General features: G+C 47.0%; 1 protein-coding gene across 4 annotated transcripts in view; it reads right to left on the bottom strand.

Moving 5' to 3' along the window:
• SHTN1 (shootin 1) overlaps positions 1-17,139 on the bottom strand; it is a 298,248-nt gene that overhangs the window by 40,912 nt on the left and 240,197 nt on the right. For all 4 annotated transcript variants that reach the window (XM_088459666.1, XM_088459665.1, XM_088459667.1 and 1 more), the window contains 5 exons: positions 8,179-8,285; positions 7,666-7,728; positions 5,873-5,926; positions 5,364-5,484; positions 366-513 (listed from right to left, as the gene is read on the bottom strand). In XM_088459666.1, the coding sequence (XP_088315792.1) occupies positions 366-513; positions 5,364-5,484; positions 5,873-5,926; positions 7,666-7,728; positions 8,179-8,285 (493 nt within the window). The remainder of the gene's footprint in view (positions 1-365; positions 514-5,363; positions 5,485-5,872; positions 5,927-7,665; positions 7,729-8,178; positions 8,286-17,139) is intronic.

Here is a 17,139-nt window from a genome sequence, read left to right on the forward strand (position 1 = left end):
TATGTACAGTGTAGTCAGGACAGAGAGGTACAGTATGTACAGTGTAGTCAGGACAGAGAGGTACAGTACGTACAATGCTCCTTCCACACACACTTTGTCTGGTAACAGCAGAGAAGGACATGAGATTGTTAATTAAGCATGAATACAAGGTAGAGCTAATATCATCAGTATCCACCATTTCCTTTCATCTCTCCGACCAGTTACTTGACATTCCATAGACCAGTAAGAACTGGGGGCCAATCCTCTCATTAAACGAGCTTAGTGGCACCCACACACTAAAGATGGCATATTATCCACGGCAGGGTGGCATCAGGTGTACCAGGAGAACAGAAAGCCCATCACACACCCACTCACAATGTACTTACTGAGATGCCACCTTCACATTCAGCTGTTCGTCAGTGTCCAGCAGCTGTGCCCCTCCAGCCACATTTCTCAGCCTCTGGCTGAGAGGTGAATTGTTTGCTGATCCCAGAACTGGCATCGACTTGGATTCAAGAGCAGTCAGTGTCCCAACTGTATCCAGAGAGAGGAAAACCAAGATATAAACGTCTCCACCAAATGCAGAACTTCATCCCTGGATTGCGGAACAATTGGGCAGAGATAAGATGATCTAGGTCAACCCTGTTACAGAAGCGTAATCATACACCTAGCCTCAATGCCGCATGTGGCGTAAGTGAGCCGGGTCTTGTACAAATAAACGTGTGCAGAGCATCCTTTTTGCATCTTTTCGACTAAATGTGAGTCTAATTGGTAACATAAAAAAACACTTTGTGAAACTGTGCTGAGTAATGTGATATGTGACACCTGTATATCTGTGTGCTCCTGAGTCTGTATATGGAGACTGTGCTGAGTAATGTGATATGTGACACCTGTATATCTGTGTGCTCCTGAGTCTGTATATGGGAGACTGCGCTGAGTAATGTGATATGTGACACCTGTATATCTGTGTGCTCCTGAGTCTGTATATAGGAGACTGTGCTGAGTAATGTGATATGTGACACCTGTATATCTGTGTGCTCCTGAGTCTGTATATAGGAGACTGTGCTGAGTAATGTGATATGTGACACCTGTATATCTGTGTGCTCCTGAGTCTGTATATAGGAGACTGTGCTGAGTAATGTGATATGTGACACCTGTATATCTGTGTGCTCCTGAGTCTGTATATGGGAGACTGCGCTGTGTAATGTGATATGTGACACCTGTATATCTGTGTGCTCCTGAGTCTGTATATGGGAGACTGCGCTGAGTAATGTGATATGTGACACCTGTATATCTGTGTGCTCCTTAGTCTGTATATAGGAGACTGTGCTGAGTAATGTGATATGTGACACCTGTATATCTGTGTGCTCCTGAGTCTGTATATGGGAGACTGCGCTGAGTAATGTGATATGTGACACCTGTATATCTGTGTGCTCCTGAGTCTGTATATGGGAGACTGCGCTGTGTAATGTGATATGTGACACCTGTATATCTGTGTGCTCCTTAGTCTGTATATAGGAGACTGTGCTGAGTAATGTGATATGTGACACCTGTATATCTGTGTGCTCCTGAGTCTGTATATGGGAGACTGCGCTGAGTAATGTGATATGTGACACCTGTATATCTGTGTGCTCCTTAGTCTGTATATAGGAGACTGTGCTGAGTAATGTGATATGTGACACCTGTATATCTGTGTGCTCCTGAGTCTGTATATAGGAGACTGCGCTGAGTAATGTGATATGTGACACCTGTATATCTGTGTGCTCCTGAGTCTGTATATGGGAGACTGCGCTGAGTAATGTGATATGTGACACCTGTATATCTGTGTGCTCCTGAGTCTGTATATGGGAGACTGCGCTGAGTAATGTGATATGTGACACCTGTATATCTGTGTGCTCCTTAGTCTGTATATAGGAGACTGTGCTGAGTAATGTGATATGTGACACCTGTATATCTGTGTGCTCCTGAGTCTGTATATAGGAGACTGCGCTGAGTAATGTGATATGTGACACCTGTATATCTGTGTGCTCCTGAGTCTGTATATGGGAGACTGCGCTGAGTAATGTGATATGTGACACCTGTATATCTGTGTGCTCCTGAGTCTGTATATAGGAGACTGTGCTGAGTAATGTGATATGTGACACCTGTATATCTGTGTGCTCCTGAGTCTGTATATGGGAGACTGCGCTGTGTAATGTGATATGTGACACCTGTATATCTGTGTGCTCCTGAGTCTGTATATGGGAGACTGCGCTGAGTAATGTGATATGTGACACCTGTATATCTGTGTGCTCCTTAGTCTGTATATAGGAGACTGTGCTGAGTAATGTGATATGTGACACCTGTATATCTGTGTGCTCCTGAGTCTGTATATAGGAGACTGCGCTGAGTAATGTGATATGTGACACCTGTATATCTGTGTGCTCCTGAGTCTGTATATAGGAGACTGCGCTGAGTAATGTGACACCTGTATATCTGTGTGCTCCTGAGTCTGTATATAGGAGACTGCGCTGAGTAATGTGCTATGTGACACCTGTATATCTGTGTGCTCCTGAGTCTGTATATGGAGACTGCGCTGAGTAATGTGACACCTGTATATCTGTGTGCTCCTGAGTCTGTATATAGGAGACTGCGCTGAGTAATGTGATATGTGACACCTGTATATCTGTGTGCTCCTGAGTCTGTATATAGGAGACTGCGCTGAGTAATGTGATATGTGACACCTGTATATCTGTGTGCTCCTGAGTCTGTATATAGGAGACTGCACTGAGTAATGTGCTATGTGACACCTGTATATCTGTGTGCTCCTGAGTCTGTATATGGGAGACTGCGCTGAGTAATGTGATATGTGACACCTGTATATCTGTGTGCTCCTGAGTCTGTATATAGGAGACTGCGCTGAGTAATGTGACACCTGTATATCTGTGTGCTCCTGAGTCTGTATATAGGAGACTGCGCTGAGTAATGTGCTATGTGACACCTGTATATCTGTGTGCTCCTGAGTCTGTATATGGAGACTGCGCTGAGTAATGTGACACCTGTATATCTGTGTGCTCCTGAGTCTGTATATAGGAGACTGCGCTGAGTAATGTGATATGTGACACCTGTATATCTGTGTGCTCCTGAGTCTGTATATAGGAGACTGCGCTGAGTAATGTGATATGTGACACCTGTATATCTGTGTGCTCCTGAGTCTGTATATAGGAGACTGCACTGAGTAATGTGCTATGTGACACCTGTATATCTGTGTGCTCCTGAGTCTGTATATGGGAGACTGCGCTGAGTAATGTGATATGTGACACCTGTATATCTGTGTGCTCCTGAGTCTGTATATAGGAGACTGCGCTGAGTAATGTGATATGTGACACCTGTATATCTGTGTGCTCCTGAGTCTGTATATAGGAGACTGTGCTGAGTAATGTGATATGTGACACCTGTATATCTGTGTGCTCCTGAGTCTGTATATAGGAGACTGCGCTGAGTAATGTGATATGTGACACCTGTATATCTGTGTGCTCCTGAGTCTGTATATAGGAGACTGCGCTGAGTAATGTGATATGTGACACCTGTATATCTGTGTGCTCCTGAGTCTGTATATAGGAGACTGCGCTGAGTAATATGATATGTGACACCTGTATATCTGTGTGATCCTGAGTCTGTATATGGGAGACTGCGCTGAGTAATGTGATATGTGACACCTGTATATATGTGTGCTCCTGAGTCTGTATATAGGAGACTGCGCTGAGTAATGTGATATGTGACACCTGTATATCTGTGTACTCCTGAGTCTGTATATGGAGACTGCGCTGAGTAATATGATATGTGACACCTGTATATCTGTGTGCTCCTGAGTCTGTATATGGGAGACTGCGCTGAGTAATGTGATATGTGACACCTGTATATCTGTGTACTCCTGAGTCTGTATATGGAGACTGCGCTGAGTAATATGATATGTGACCCCTGTATATCTGTGTGCTCCTGAGTCTGTATATGGGAGACTGCGCTGTGTAATGTGATATGTGACACCTGTATATCTGTGTGCTCCTGAGTCTGTATATGGGAGACTGCGCTGAGTAATGTGATATGTGACACCTGTATATCTGTGTGCTCCTGAGTCTGTATATAGGAGACTGCGCTGAGTAATGTGATATGTGACACCTGTATATCTGTGTGCTCCTGAGTCTGTATATAGGAGACTGCGCTGAGTAATGTGATATGTGACACCTGTATATCTGTGTGCTGCTTAGTCTGTATATAGGAGACTGCGCTGAGTAATGTGATATGTGACACCTGTATATCTGTGTGCTCCTGAGTCTGTATATGGGAGACTGCGCTGAGTAATGTGACACCTGTATATATGTGTGCTCCTGAGTCTGTATATAGGAGACTGCGCTGAGTAATGTGATATGTGACACCTGTATATCTGTGTGCTCCTGAGTCTGTATATAGGAGACTGTGCTGAGTAATGTGATATGTGACACCTGTATATCTGTGTGCTCCTGAGTCTGTATATGGGAGACTGCGCTGAGTAATGTGATATGTGACACCTGTATATCTGTGTGCTCCTGAGTCTGTATATAGGAGACTGCGCTGTGTAATGTGATATGTGACACCTGTATATCTGTGTGCTCCTGAGTCTGTATATGGAGACTGTGCTGAGTAATGTGATATGTGACACCTGTATATCTGTGTGCTCCTGAGTCTGTATATAGGAGACTGCGCTGAGTAATGTGATATGTGACATCTGTATATCTGTGTGCTCCTGAGTCTGTATATAGGAGACTGTGCTGAGTAATGTGCTATGTGACACCTGTATATCTGTGTGCTCCTGAGTCTGTATATAGGAGACAGCGCTGAGTAATGTGATATGTGACATCTGTATATCTGTGTGCTCCTGAGTCTGTATATGGGAGACTGTGCTGAGTAATGTGACACCTGTATATATGTGTGCTCCTGAGTCTGTATATAGGAGACTGTGCTGAGTAATGTGCTATGTGACACCTGTATATCTGTGTGCTCCTGAGTCTGTATATAGGAGACTGCGCTGAGTAATGTGATATGTGACACCTGTATATCTGTGTGCTCCTGTGTATATGGGGTGATGAAGTATATAGTGCTTCGTATGCAGATTCAGACTGAGTCACACACAAATATACACGTGTTGTATATCACATTAAGTGGTGCAGTCTCATGAAGAGGTTTTGCTGCTTCATATTGTGACTAAAAGGTAGAATTGGGTGAAAACTACGCTGTGTACAAGCTGCGCCATGTGCTGAGAAGGGCCATTAGGTGTGAGTGCTGTAATAGTACATGAGGACACATCTGTATCTGATTGTGTATTGTACGTAGATAATATATTATGTGGCTCCTACTCTCCCACTCACTAGAAGCATCTTGCTCAGTTGTCACTTTTCTGCGCCGTAAAATCGTTTCCAGTTCAGTTTCGGTGGAGGCTGCGCCGAGGGCCCCGATTCTCTTTCTGCTGGTGGAAGAGTTGAGAGAATCCTACAATGAAAGTGACAGCGGATGAGAATAGGGCAGCAGGCGACAATGGCTGGACAGTGCCCGGCGTGACCATGGCTGGACAGTGCCCGGCGTGACCATGGCTGGACAGTGCCCGGCGTGACCATGGCTGGACAGTGCCCGGCGTGACCATGGCTGGACAGTGCCCGGCGTGACCATGGCTGGACAGTGCCCGGCGTGACCATGGCTGGACAGTACCCGGCGTGACCATGGCTGGACAGTACCCGGCGTGACCATGGCTGGACAGTACCCGGCGTGACCATGGCTGGACAGTACCCGGTGTGACCATGGCTGGACAGTACCCGGTGTGACCATGCTGGACAGTACCCGGTGTGACCATGCTGGACAGTACCCGGCTATGAATTCTTACCAGGATCCCTCTCAGCTCCTGGACAGCACTGTTAGAAGGTTTTCCATGGTCTGGCTGTGAGGACACAAGGAGAAATCATTATGTTATACCGCAGGGATATGGGATCATTATCATCTAGGAGCAAAGGATTTGTGTGATAGTTGTGGGTGTATCAGTATAAGTACAAAGCACTGACCGGGGATACATCCTGTCTGGTGCTGGTTTTCGATAAGATGAAATGATTCCTTATTATACAACAGCGATTTTCACCCGCTGTGCCGCGAGCGGTTCCCAATTGTGCCGCCAGGAGATGCCCCCCACAGCTGTATCTATTTATTTCCCTAGCTTTGTGCCGGGGCAGCGCTGAACTCTTCCACGTGACTCAGCCGCTGCCCGGGCCATACCAATGGAGACGCGGCGGCGTGACATCATAGGTCACGCACGCCGCGTCGCTGTCCTGCCTGCACAGTACTTCACACTGCTGATGAGCAGTGAATGTGACTGCTGCCAGCCTGCACCAACCGGCGCTGAGGGACTGACGGATCTGCCCAGTAACGCTACCGAGGGACAGGGAGCTCCAGCTATGGGGTCTATATGTATTATGGTGCTGTCTGTGGGGCCAGTATGATTGTTTTTTTTTTAAAATGGGGGCCAATGTGTTTTATTTTTGTTTTATGTGGAATCCAATGTGCTTTAATTTCCCCCCGTGGGGACCAATGTGCGTGTTTTTCATCATGGGGGACAGATGGTGTGCCGCGAGTTCAAAAAGGTGGAAAATCTCTGTTATACAATGTCCATGACTAAACTATCGATTATTAAAGAGTTATTTTCGTTTGTAGGAGCGATTTAGGCGCCATTGTTATCACATTCTGGGATTCACGTCACCATTGGAATCTGGCGAAACTCTAATATAAGCACAGATATAAATGTCTGTTTTCTGTGTACACCACAGAGTGAGTATATATATATATATATATATATATATATATATATATATACACATATATATACACACACATACACATACACACGGGTACAAATCATACAGAGACTGTGCGTGACTTGGGGCTCACCCCTGGTCTATCACTGAGCTGTATACATCGGAGGGATGAATATAATGACAGAGGACATATGTATCAGGATTATCCTTTATTTCCCCATATGTATGTGAAGTACAGACATCTGAGCCATTATAAAGTGCTTCTCAGGAGGCCGCAGACATCACTAAATGGTGACACCTCAGAGCATAAAGCCTACTAGAGACTATTGTGTAGGCACAAAGGGCTGAGAGCCCCTGTTCTTAGCTCCCCGGGGGTCTCTGGAGAGCTGCGCTCACCTTACCCACTTCAGGCAGTTTATAGCATATTACATCTTTGTTAATGATTCAAGGACACGTTGTCACATTCAGCAAGTGGTCATAGCAGAGGGTCCTTCACAATACACAACTTTTCCCTTTGTCACAGATAAATTACTCACCGTCTGAACGCCTGCGTGGTGTCACTGCGCGGACAGGCGCTGAACGCTCCGTCCAGCAAGTAAATACACTCAGCAGGAAGAATTAATACAACAGTGAACTTCATTCAATCAAAAGGACAAATGAAAGAAAGAATGAAGTGAAATGAATGGGATCCGTCTTTCTACAGCATTCAGGGCGATTACTATGGTGCATTAAGGTGATATAGGATAATTCATTGTAACGCGTCTTATTACCACCGCGCCTGATTCTCTCTCATCACATCATTCGGTATATAAGACCTATTCATCAGGGGAAGAGATCACTGGGTAACACAATGCATGCCATGCAGGGGTCTTACGTTCTCAGCATGGCCAGCGGATGGCGCTGTTCTCACCGGAGGCACCTGCTGCTGAGGAGTAATCTAGGCACAAAACGATTTACATGGGGTTAAACATTGCACAGGTCACTAAACGCCGCAGAAATCCTCGCTACGTTACATCATTTCTCAAACACTGCGTAATAAAGCCGACCAGTTACAGGGGTCTATGTACTAAGCAGTGAAAAGTGATAAGTCTGTGATAAGGTACCAGCCAATCAGCTCCCAACTGTCATCTCACAGGCTGTGTTTGAAAAATGACACTTGGGTGCTGATTGGCTGGCACCTTAGCACTTTCTTATCACTTTTCACTGCTTAGTACATAGACCCCACAGTTTTATATATTTTCTCAAGGTGTAATAGCCGAGCCTGGTGCACAAACCTAGTTGGTCGATATTCTGTTTGACTACATTTTAGATGAGATATTGTTCTCTTGAAATATTGAAAGATAAAGTTCAAAGAGATTCCTCTGTCCTGGATGAAGAGGTTCCTCACCTGAGTCTTCACCCGAACTGTCTGCTGTACCGGCCGGAGGTGGATCCCCCTCTTAATACGGACCATCATCTCCTCCACCGCCTGCTTCTTCAGGTCTACCACATCACCTGCGGCAGAGAGGACATCAGGTAAAATACCCAGAAGCCAGTGACGGCAGCTGCACATTCAGCAGACAGTAAGCAGCAAGTTGCATGGGGTCATTGTTGTCTGTAACCTCCCCTAATGTACAGTCATACTCTTCTCATGGATGGATGAATAAATTACATGGGGAAGCTGAACTAGTGACGGAAAGTTCCAGGGAGACTCACTACCCTCACCAGCTACATCCATGTTCCCTACGTCACTTGCCAGGAGACTCACTACCCTCACCAGCTACATCCATGTTCCCTACGTCACTTGCCAGGAGACTCACTACCCTCACCAGCTACATCCATGTTCCCTACGTCACTTGCCGGGAGGCTCACTACCCTCACCAGCTACATCCATGTTCCCTACGTCACTTGTCGGGAGACTCACTACCCTCACCAGCTACATCCATGTTCCCTACGTCACTTGCCGGGAGGCTCACTACCCTCACCAGCTACATCCATGTTCCCTACGTCACTTGCCGGGAGGCTCACTACCCTCACCAGCTACATCCATGTTCCCTACGTCACTTGTCGGGAGACTCACTACCCTCACCAGCTACATCCATGTTCCCTACGTCACTTGCCGGGAGGCTCACTACCCTCACCAGCTACATCCATGTTCCCTACGTCACTTGTCGGGAGACTCACTACCCTCACCAGCTACATCCATGTTCCCTACGTCACTTGCCGGGAGGCTCACTACCCTCACCAGCTACATCCATGTTCCCTACGTCACTTGCCGGGAGACTCACTACCCTCACCAGCTACATCCATGTTCCCTACGTCACTTGCCGGGAGACTCACTACCCTCACCAGCTACATCCATGTTTCCTACGTCACTTGCCGGGAGACTCACTACCCTCACCAGCTACATCCATGTTCCCTACGTCACTTGCCGGGAGGCTCGCTACCCTCACCAGCTACATCCATGTTCCCTACGTCACTTGCCGGGAGACTCACTACCCTCACCAGCTACATCCATGTTCCCTACGTCACTTGCCGGGAGACTCACTACCCTCACCAGCTACATCCATGTTCCCTACGTCACTTGCCGGGAGACTCACTACCCTCACCAGCTACATCCGTGTTCCCTACATCACTTGCCGGGAGACTCACTACCATCACCAGCTACATCCATGTTCCCTACGTCACTTGCCGGGAGGCTCGCTACCCTCACCAGCTACATCCATGTTCCCTACGTCACTTGCCGGGAGACTCACTACCCTCACCAGCTACATCCATGTTCCCTACGTCACTTACCGGGAGACTCACTACCCTCACCAGCTACATCCATGTTCCCTACGTCACTTGCCGGGAGACTCACTACCCTCACCAGCTACATCCGTGTTCCCTACATCACTTGCCGGGAGACTCACTACCCTCACCAGCTACATCCATATTCCCTACGTCACTTGCCGGGAGACTCACTACCATCACCAGCTACATCCATGTTCCCTACGTCACTTGCCGGGAGGCTCGCTACCTTCACCAGCTACATCCATGTTCCCTACGTCACTTGCCGGGATGCTCACTACCCTCACCAGCTACATCCATGTTCCCTACATCACTTGCCGGGAGACTCACTAACCTCACCAGCTACATCCATGTTCCCTACGTCACTTGCCGGGATGCTCACTACCCTCACCAGCTACATCCATGTTCCCTACGTCACTTGCCGGGAGACTCACTACCCTCACCAGCTACATCCATGTTCCCTACATCACTTGCCGGGAGACTCACTACCATCACCAGCTACATCCATGTTCCCTACGTCACTTGCCGGGAGGCAAATGTGCGCTTTCTTCCACTGAACACAGCGCAAGCAGACATCATTAGACTATACGAATAGACCAAACACGGTTGTATTTACACGGCCAGTGGTCCCAGCCACATAATCATAATCCCTGTACAATGAGCTACAATACAGTCTGATTACCAGCCAAAGCCGCTCGCTAACTGTACTAATTAATAAAGAATTAAGACTATCCACTGAAACCTTCACCAAGAATGCAAAGTGCTGACATGTTCGGCAATGACGGGAATAACATCAGCAAATTGCTGCCCCAACTGAGAATTTCTTTATTCTCTTACAATCCATTTATTTCCGAAAGATCCACTGTCCTCGTACAGGTACCAGCACTGAGCAACCCACAGCGTAGTCGTCAGAATAAACAGAGACACTATGTGCTGTTGCACCGAACGGTGGGCGCAGAGATGTACTGAATTGTGGGGTGCTGCACTATAGACAGAGGAAGTTCCCCACAAATACCCCCAGTTAGAAATTTTACAGGTGGGATGGAATCTATCTGCACCTCTGCTGTTGTAGAACTACAAGCACAAGCATGCCCTCCTAACCTCAAGTTTTCTGCAAGATAATTTTGCAGAAGTGGCCCCTAGTATGTACAGTGTAAGATGAGATACAGCATTTTGTGTTCTATATTCGGTGTAGAGAAGGGGAGTCCAAACTGTTTTCATGGATTGCAATATTAAGTGAATGACCTTAGGCAGAGGGACACACAGTTCTCCCTCCAGCTCTTAGGACTGAGGCCCTCATTCAGGGGCGGTCGCAAGAAGCGATCACTCTCTCTGAATGAGGGCGGCCGCTTCCTTTTTTTTAGTGCGGCCTCCTGGTCGCTAGCTAAGCTGTGGGTTACCACCCACAGCTTAGCGACTGACTAGGTTGATGTTTGCGATGGTGAACACCATCGAGACCATCGGGGCTTGCGACGAGACCCTAAGGTTGGGTCTCGGCAACCGCAAGCCTCAGGGAGTTTCCTACTCTGATTGAGCAGGAAGCTCCCCACTGACATTACTGATGATGTCAGTGCGGCCGCCCACAAAATGGTAGGCATTTTTGCATTTTTGAAACCACCACCACCCCCCCCCCTCCCCAACATCGACAGCCACCCGTTTTGTAGTGAGCTCCGGAGCGAGAGAGTTTCTCTCTCGCTCCGGGGCTTGCGCACGAGCAGTGCGGCCACTAACCATTGACCCGGTTGCGAGCGCATCGGCGCTTGCGACCGGGTCTGAATGAGACCCAAAGTGCTCTGCTGAGAAAATCTTCAGCTGAGAAACACTAAACAAATCTGTGCTCCAAATTCATGCTACACAGTAATACCCCTAAGTTATTATATGTAACATATATGTGCTCCAAATTCATGCTACACAGAAATACCCCTAAGTTATTATATGTAACACATCTGTGCTCCAAATTCATGCTACACAGTAATACCCCTAAGTTATTATATGTAACACATCTGTGCTCCAAATTCATGCTACACAGTAATACCCCTAAGTTATTATATGTAACATATATGTGCTCCAAATTCATACTACACAGTAATACCCCTAAGTTATTATATGCAACACATCTGTGCTCCAAATTCATGCTACCCAGTAATACACCTAAGTTATTATATGTAACATATCTGTGCCCCAAATTCATGCTACACAGTAATTCCACTAAGTTATTATATGTAACATATCTGTGCTCCAAATTCATGCTACACAGTAATACCCCTAACTGATTATATGTCTGAAATCAGTGCCCCAAATTCATGCTACACATTAATGTCCCTAACTTATTATATGGTGTCAATCCTATTAGGTGTGAAATGAGAGTTTGTTTCTTGAAACTAGCAGACTTCACAACGAAGCGTGCTCCCCAGAATTCCCCAATCCAATCAAAAACACCTATTTGCACTACTTGCAGCAGATGAGTGTGAATTGACTGTCAATTGAGATTTGAGAGAAATGTATGAAAATGTGGGGAGACCATCCTGGACCCACAAAATGGATAAATTTGTTAGCAGGACCGTATAGAAGGCTGTTTGTGGGCATTAGGAAGGTGCTGCAGGCTTTTAAATGGTGTCAAATAGCTGATTTGTGGGGGTTTTTAAATGCAAGAAAATGATTAAAAAAAAACAAAAAACTTTTTCCATTCAATGTCAAATGAATTAAACGAAAAATGCAAAAAAAAAAAAAAAATGGAAAAAAGGTGATTTTGGGGTACTTTGAGGGCACCTTGGGAAATTGAATAAATATATATACATTATTTTTGAACAAAAAAAAAATATTGTAATTAAATTTGGGGTGCCTAAACTAACCGAAAAGTTGATTTCGGGAGAATTGGAAACTTCCAAATGCCTAATTAGTCATTGGGGGGGGGGGGGGGGGGATGCAAGGGGTTCAGCACAGTGTACCGACATTGAAAAGAAAATCTTCATTTTATGGTTTTAATCTCTCTCCCCCTCAGGGAGGTGCGAGTGGAAAGTTGTGAATTCAGTCTCACTGATCAGTGCGAGTTGCTAGTTGAATTGCAAAATGATTTTGCTATGTGGTTTAGAAGTGAAGATAGTAACTCGTGCCTCGCAATTCGCACCTAATTGGATTGACCCCTATGTCTCATATCTGAGCCCCAAATTCATCCTACCCAGTAATGCCCCTAACTTATTACATAAAACACATCTGTGCTCGAAATTCATGCTACAAAGTAATGCCCCTAACTGATTATATGCCCAAAATTCATGCTACTCTGTAATTACCCTAATAAATATGAATAAACATCTGTGACCCAAATTTATGCTACACAGATATACCCCTAACTGATTACATGCCCTAAATTCATGCTGCAAAGTAATACCCCTGCTTAGCTATATGCCTTACATCAGTGCCTCAAATTCATGACGTCACCCATACAGCTCTCCCCTACTTATCAAGCTCACTGGTACAGAGCCTATTAGTGTCATGTCACCCATACAGCCCTCCCCTACTTATCCAGCTCACTACTATAGGGCCTATTAGTGACATGTCAGCCATACAGGTCTCCCCTACTTATCCAGCTCACTACTATAGCGCCTATTAGTGTACTGTCACCCATACAGCTCTCCCCTACTTATCCAGCTCACTACTATAGTGCCTATTAGTGTACTGTCAATCATACAGCTCTCCCCTACTTATCCAGCTCACTAGTACAGCGCCTATTAGTGACCTGTCACCCATACAGCCCTCCCCTACTTATCCAGCTCACTGCTACAGAGCCTATTAGTGACATGTCAGCCATACAGGTCTCCCCTACTTATCCAGCTCACTAGTACAGAGCCTATTAGTGACCTGTCAGCCATACAGCTCTCCCCTACTTATCCAGCTCACTGCTACAGAGCCTATTAGTGACCTGTCACCCATACAGCCCTCCCCTACTTATCCAGCTCACTGCTACAGAGCCTATTAGTGACCTGTCAGCCATACAGCTCTCCCCTACTTATCCAGCTCACTGCTACAGAGCCTATTAGTATCCTGTCAGCCATACAGCTCTCCCCTACTTATCCAGCTCACTGCTACAGAGCCTATTAGTGACCTGTCAGCCATACAGCCCTCCCCTACTTATCCAGCTCACTGCTACAGAGCCTATTAGTGACCTGTCAGCCATACAGGTCTCCCCTACTTATCCAGCTCACTGGTACAGAGCCTATTAGTGACCTGTCAGCCATACAGCTCTCCCCTACTTATCCAGCTCACTGGTACAGAGCCTATTAGTGTCATGTCAGCCATACAGCTCTCCCCTACTTATCCAGCTCACTGCTACAGAGCCTATTAGTGACCTGTCAGCCATACAGCTCTCCCCTACTTATCCAGCTCACTGCTACAGAGCCTATTAGTGACCTGTCAGCCATACAGCTCTCCCCTACTTATCCAGCTCACTGCTACAGAGCCTATTAGTGACCTGTCAGCCATACAGGTCTCCCCTACTTATCCAGCTCACTGCTACAGAGCCTATTAGTGACCTGTCACCCATACAGCTCTCCCCTACTTATCCAGCTCACTGCTACAGAGCCTATTAGTGACATGTCAGCCATACAGCTCTCCCCTACTTATCCAGCTCACTACTACAGTGCCTATTAGTGACCTGTCAGCCATACAGCTCTCCCCTACTTATCCAGCTCACTGGGACAGAGCCTATTAGTGACCTGTCAGCCATACAGGTCTCCCCTACTTATCCAGCTCACTGGTACAGAGCCTATAAGAGACCTGTCACCCATACAGCCCTCCCCTACTTATCCAGCTCACTGCTACAGAGCCTATTAGTGACATGTCAGCCATACAGTTCTCCCCTACTTAACCAGCTCACTACTACAGCACCTATTAGTGTACTGTCACCCAAACCTCTCTCCCATACTTATCCAGCTCACTACTACAGAGCCTATTAGTGACCTGTCAGCCATACATCTCTCCCCTACTTATCCAGCTCACTACTACAGCACCTATTAGTGTACTGTCACCCAAACCTCTCTCCCCTACTTATCGAGCTCACAGCTCCAGAGCCTATTAGTAACATGTCAGCCATACATCTCTCCCCTACCTGTCCAGCTCACTGCTACAAAGCCTATTAGTGACATGTCAGCCATACAGCTCTCCCCTACCTACCCAGCTCATTGATACAGAGCCTATTAGTGACCTGTCAGCCATACAGCTCTCCCCTACCTACCCAGCTCACCGCTACAGAGCCTATTAGTGACCTGTCAGCCATACAGGTCTCCCCTACTTATCCTGCTCACCGCTACAGAGCCTATTAGAGACCTGTCAGCCATACAGGTCTCCCCTACTTATCCAGCTCACTTCTACAGAGCCTATTAGTGACCTGTCAGCCATACAGGTCTCCCCTACCTACCCAGCTCACTGCTACAGAGCCTATTAGAGACCTGTCAGCCATACAGGTCTCCTACTTATCCAGCTCACTGCTACAAAGCCTATTAGTGACATGTCAGCCATACAGCTCTCCCCTACCTACCCAGCTCATTGCTACAGATCTTATTAGTGATATGTCAGCCATACAGCCCTCCCCTACCTATCAAGCTCACTGCTACAGAGCCTATTAGTGACCTGTCAACCATACAGCTCTCCCCTACCTATCCAGCCCACTGCTACAGAGCCTATTAGTGACCTGTCAGCCATACAGCTCTCCCCTACTTATCCAGCTCACTGGTACAGAGCCTATTAGTGACCTGTCAGCCATACAGCCCTCCCCTACTTATCCAGCTCACTGGTACAGAGCCTATTAGTGACCTGTCAGCCATACAGGTCTCCCCTACTTATCCAGCTCACTGGTACAGAGCCTATAAGTGACCTGTCACCCATACAGCTCTCCCCTACTTATCCAGCTCACTGCAACAGAGCCTATTAGTGACATGTCAGCCATACATCTCTCCCTTACTTATCCAGCTCACTACTACAGCACCTATTAGTGTACTGTCACCCATACCTCTCTCCCATACTTATCCAGCTCACTACTACAGAGCCTATTAGTGACCTGTCAGCCATACAGCTCTCCCCTACTTATCCAGCTCACTACTACAGCACCTATTAGTGTACTGTCCCTCATACCTCTCTCCCATACTTATCCAGCTCACTACTACAGAGCCTATTAGTGACCTGTCAGCCATACAGCTCTCCCCTACTTATCGAGCTCACAGCTCCAGAGCCTATTAGTAACATGTCAGCCATACAGCTCTCCCCTACTTATCCAGCTCACTGCTACAGAGCCTATTAGTGACCTGTCAGCCATACAGCTCTCCCCTACCTACCCAGCTCATTGCTACAGAGCCTATTAGTGACCTGTCAGCCATACAGCTCTCCCCTACCTACCCAGCTCACCGCTACAGAACCTATTAGTGACCTGTCAGCCATACAGGTCTCCCCTACTTATCCTGCTCACCGCTACAGAGCCTATTAGAGACCTGTCAGCCATACAGGTCCCCTACTTATCCAGCTCACTTCTACAGAGCCTATTAGTGACCTGTCAGCCATACAGCTCTCCCCTACCTACCCAGCTCATTGCTACAGATCTTATTAGTGATATGTCAGCCATACAGCCCTCCCCTACCTATCAAGCTCACTGCTACAGAGCCTATTAGTGACCTGTCAACCATACAGCTCTCCCCTACCTATCCAGCCCACTGCTACAGAGCCTATTAGTGACCTGTCAGCCATACAGGTCTCCCCTACTTATCCAGCTCACTGGTACAGAGCCTATAAGTGACCTGTCACCCATACAGCTCTCCCCTACTTATCCAGCTCACTGCAACAGAGCCTATTAGTGACATGTCAGCCATACATCTCTCCCTTACTTATCCAGCTCACTACTACAGCACCTATTAGTGTACTGTCACCCATACCTCTCTCCCATACTTATCCAGCTCACTACTACAGAGCCTATTAGTGACCTGTCAGCCATACAGCTCTCCCCTACTTATCCAGCTCACTGCTACAGAGCCTATTAGTGACTTGTCAGCCATACAGCTCTCCTCTACTTATCCAGCTCACTGCTACAGAGCCTATTAGTGACCTGTCAGCCATACAGCTCCCCCCTACTTATCCAGCTCACTGCTACAGAGCCTATTAGTGACCTGTCACCCATACAGCCCTCCCCTACTTATCCAGCTCACTGCTACAGAGCCTATTAGTGACCTGTCAGCCATACAGCTCTCCCCTACTTATCCAGCTCACTGCTACAGAGCCTATTAGTGACCTGTCACCCATACAGCCCTCCCCTACTTATCCAGCTCACTGCTACAGAGCCTATTCGTGACCTGTCACCCATACAGCCCTCCCCTACTTATCCAGCTCACAGCTCCAGAGCCTATTAGTAACATGTCAGCCATACAGCTCTCCCCAACTTATCCAGGTCACTGCTACAGAGCCTATTAGTGACCTGTCAGCCATACAGCCCTCCCCTACCTATCCAGCTCACTGCTACAGAGCCTATTAGTGACATGTCAGCCATACATCTCTCCCCTACCTGTCCAGCTCACTGCTACAGAGCCTATTAGTGACATGT

Source organism: Taudactylus pleione, unplaced genomic scaffold, assembly GCF_031769625.1.
Source record: "Taudactylus pleione unplaced genomic scaffold, aTauple2 ptg000926l, whole genome shotgun sequence".
NCBI lineage: Eukaryota > Metazoa > Chordata > Amphibia > Anura > Myobatrachidae > Taudactylus > Taudactylus pleione.